The sequence below is a fragment of the Cynara cardunculus genome (genome assembly GCF_001531365.2).
Source record: "Cynara cardunculus var. scolymus isolate 2C chromosome LG 1, CcrdV1, whole genome shotgun sequence".
NCBI lineage: Eukaryota > Viridiplantae > Streptophyta > Magnoliopsida > Asterales > Asteraceae > Cynara > Cynara cardunculus.
This window is the reverse complement of record NC_037528.1, coordinates 14683915-14687455: the sequence shown is the minus strand read 5'-3', so window position 1 is coordinate 14687455 and position 3541 is coordinate 14683915. Positions and strand designations below refer to the sequence as shown.

The 3541-nt window shown below is 30.6% G+C and overlaps 1 protein-coding gene across 1 annotated transcript; it reads left to right on the top strand.

The window, feature by feature from the left end:
* The first annotated feature begins 1804 nt into the window (after positions 1-1804).
* On the top strand, positions 1805-2884 carry LOC112500422. Its single transcript, XM_025103921.1, has 4 exons — positions 1805-2010; positions 2189-2325; positions 2411-2604; positions 2662-2884. The coding sequence occupies exons 2-4, from the start codon at positions 2242-2244 to the stop codon at positions 2882-2884; spliced, it is 501 nt and encodes a 166-aa protein (XP_024959689.1). The 5' UTR covers positions 1805-2010; positions 2189-2241.
* Positions 2885-3541: the final 657 nt, after the last annotated feature.

The window sequence follows — 3541 nt, the reverse complement described above, 5'->3', positions numbered from 1 at the left end:
ATGAGTGCAATCATTGAAGCTACGCTTGTGGGTCTTGCACTAAATTTGAACCTCATTGGCCATTGTTTTTTGATCTATTTTAAATAAAAAGAGAATCTTTAAACTCTTAATAATTGTGATATATAGATATTAATAATTAATATTATATAATTACTAGAAGGTTATTCGTGTAATGCAACGAGATACATCTTGTTTTTAGTATTTCATTTTATTCTTTATCTCAGTCGATGTTATAGTATGGTTTTATATGATTTTGAAAAAGCGATAATGTTTTTATTTTTGAATAAAATATAAATTTAAAAATATCATAAAAATTGGACAAAAATATATCGATATTAGTATCAAATTAACTATTTAAAATTCTTATTTTTTGCGTGATTTTTTAATTCAAACTTTTTTATTATAATTTAATTTAGGTTCATGAATTAATTTATATTTGGTTTAATAATATAWTTTTCTTATAAAGATAATAATTAATTATTTTGTTAGAACTCGATAATTGTCCTAATTATATTTTAGATTTTTTATATTTTAAAATRAGATGTCTATCCTTTATTTGATCATGTTTATCCGCAGTTAGTTAAATGAATTTAAATATGGAGCTTTAATAAGTTGTACTTATGCATAAATTACTTGTAATCTTGAATTTTAAGTAATATGCATCAATATACAGTATTTCATGCATAAAAAATAGTTTTTAAGAGTTTTTGTCAAATGCTTTATAATATAGTATTTCAAAATGAGATGTTTATCCTTTATTTGATTATGTTTATCCGCAGTTAGTTAAATGAATTTAAATATGGAGCTTTAATAAGTTGTACTTATGCATAATTTATTTGTAATCTTGAATTTTAAGTAATATGCATCAATATACAGTACTTAATGCATGAAAAATAGTTTTTAAATTTTTTTTGTCAAATGTTTTATAATATAGTATAAATGAGTTGAGCCGTAAGGATTAAGTGACTTATGTACATAAAACATACACATACATATACGCATATGTATGTATAGGGGCCTATTCAAGGGAGAACTGAGTTGTTTGTGGTAATTGGGAGAACCAATATTAACCACAAATCAATAGATAAATTAGGAAATTTATAAATTTGGTAATTTTAAATTAAAATCTTAATGCAAGGATATTTTTGGTATTTTAAAACTCTCCTCTCTCCTCTCTTCTCTCTCCGGCCACCGGCCTCCGGGCACCGTCCTCCGGTGATACCACTGTGATACCTAAAAATATTGACTCTGTTAAACAAAAGATACATTGTGATACCTAATCATATATAAGATGCACAATGATACCACTGTGTTACATCTTCGATCGACCACACAAACGACATCAATGTGATACCCAAGCACATATATAATGCATTGTGATACCATTGTAGTATCACCGGAGGACGGTGGCCGGAGAGAGAAGAGAGGAGGGAGGAAAGTTTTAAAATACCAAAAATATCCTTGCATTAATATTTTAATTCAAAATTACCAAAATTATAAATTTTCTAAGTTATCTATTGATTTGTGGTTAATATTGGTTCTCACAGTTACCACAAACTAATTAGTTCTCATTTGATTAGGACCCTGTATGTGTATATATATATATAGAGAGAGAGTATATATATATATATAGAGAGAGAGAGAGAGAGAGAGAGATGCAACTATCAGGTGTTTGCCTTGTTCCTTCATCTTCACATGGGAGGAGGACTTCTATAACAGGTTAGACAAAAGCTTCACATCCAACTCACAAACCACTCAACACATTCAGGAAAGAAAAAGTCAACCTTTTTATTTTTCAGATTCATGAAAACTTTCTGTATCTGCACAGTTTCGAATTTTAATTACTATTTTTTATGTAATCTGTTAAACTTGTTGTTAATCTTGAAGTTAAATATAAATCCAGTCTTATAGGATTTGAAGCATCTTGTTGTTTTCCCATGTTTTAGAAGCTCCAATAATCACATTCATGGTGTGAAATTTTCTCCTTCTTCATCTGTTGATATATGTCTGGTAATTTGCTACCAAATCTTTTTGGGGTGTGTGTGTGTGTTCATATTGATTATTGTGTAATAAAACACACATACATACATATAGATAGATAGATAGATAGATAGATATGAATGATCAACTGCTAATTAGTCAAGTTTTGTATCTACTGATATTAATTAGGGTTGGTGCACTTTTCTAGCTTCTTGTAGCTAAGTAATCGAAGAAGACGACATTAATATCATCTGTATATATATGGAGAAATTAATGGTTGAACCATATGACATGGAATGCATGAAGATGGCATTGTTAAAGCATGAAGAAACATTCAAACAGCAGGTAACAGATTATTATATATCTGGAAGCTTGAATTAATCCAACTCTTGGGTGTCTTTTATTAATGTCTTGCATGTGTTTTTTGAAGGTATTCGAACTTCATAGACTATATGAAATCCAGAGGATGTTGATGAAGAAGATGCAACGAAGCATGCAGAATATAATTAATGAAGAAACTAAAACTAATGCTAGATGGAATTTGCAAAATGGAAGCGTATTTCATCAAAAGCAGCTGAATAATGATCTTCATAAACAAGATCATGGGGATGATGATGATGATGATGATGATGATGATGATGATGATGATGATGATGATGATGATGATGATGATGATGATGAGATGGAAGAAGAGAGTGAAATTGAGCTCACACTGGGACCCACCACGAGGTACAACCGGAAGAGGAAGAAGAAGAAGAAGAAGAAGTCATTATATTCGGAATCATCATCAAGTTTAGGGATTTTTGCATCATCTTCTTCGTCAACAGATCATGAAACCAGACTAATTACCCTACACAATAATTCAGGACGACTACTTGAATCGAGATCAACGGCATGTATTTAACTTTATTTTTATTAATTTAATTTGTGTCTGTATGTCTTATAACTTAATTAATTAATGCGATTAGTTTTAGCGTGGGAGCTTATCCAACATACTCCTCACAAAAGAGAAAGATCGMCGGCAGAAGCGGATAGAAGCACTACTAAAAAATTGGGGTTTTCCGATGAATTTGCTTGCCGGAAAAACCCCACGCAAAAATCTCCGACGGATTCCGGCCGCTGGAAGTCCGCTACCATTTTTTTTTCCGATCTTCTTAACTTAATTATGTAAACTAAAAATTAAGATTAAATTATCGAATGCGTGGATAATTTAATCGACTAATGTAGATCGATAGAAACATCAAGATCCTGCAAAGCTGACCAGTATGTCCCAAGTCCACATAGTGAGGTTATCTCAAAGAAGCTGCATTATGAGGATGTTGTCCAAAGGTATCCAATTTCACATTAGGGTCCGATACTATCACTAGACCAGTGGTACTCTGTCTTAATATTTGTCGATATCTTATTTATATGATCGTAATCAGTTGATGAGATTTTCCGTTGGATGTCTAACAAATCTCATTGTCCGTCGAAAAATTCATCTAACTTTAATTTTTTTAAACAATTTAAAAATTATTAAAGAAGTTATAAAGAAAAACCTTTTTGACGGAGCTTGAGAAAC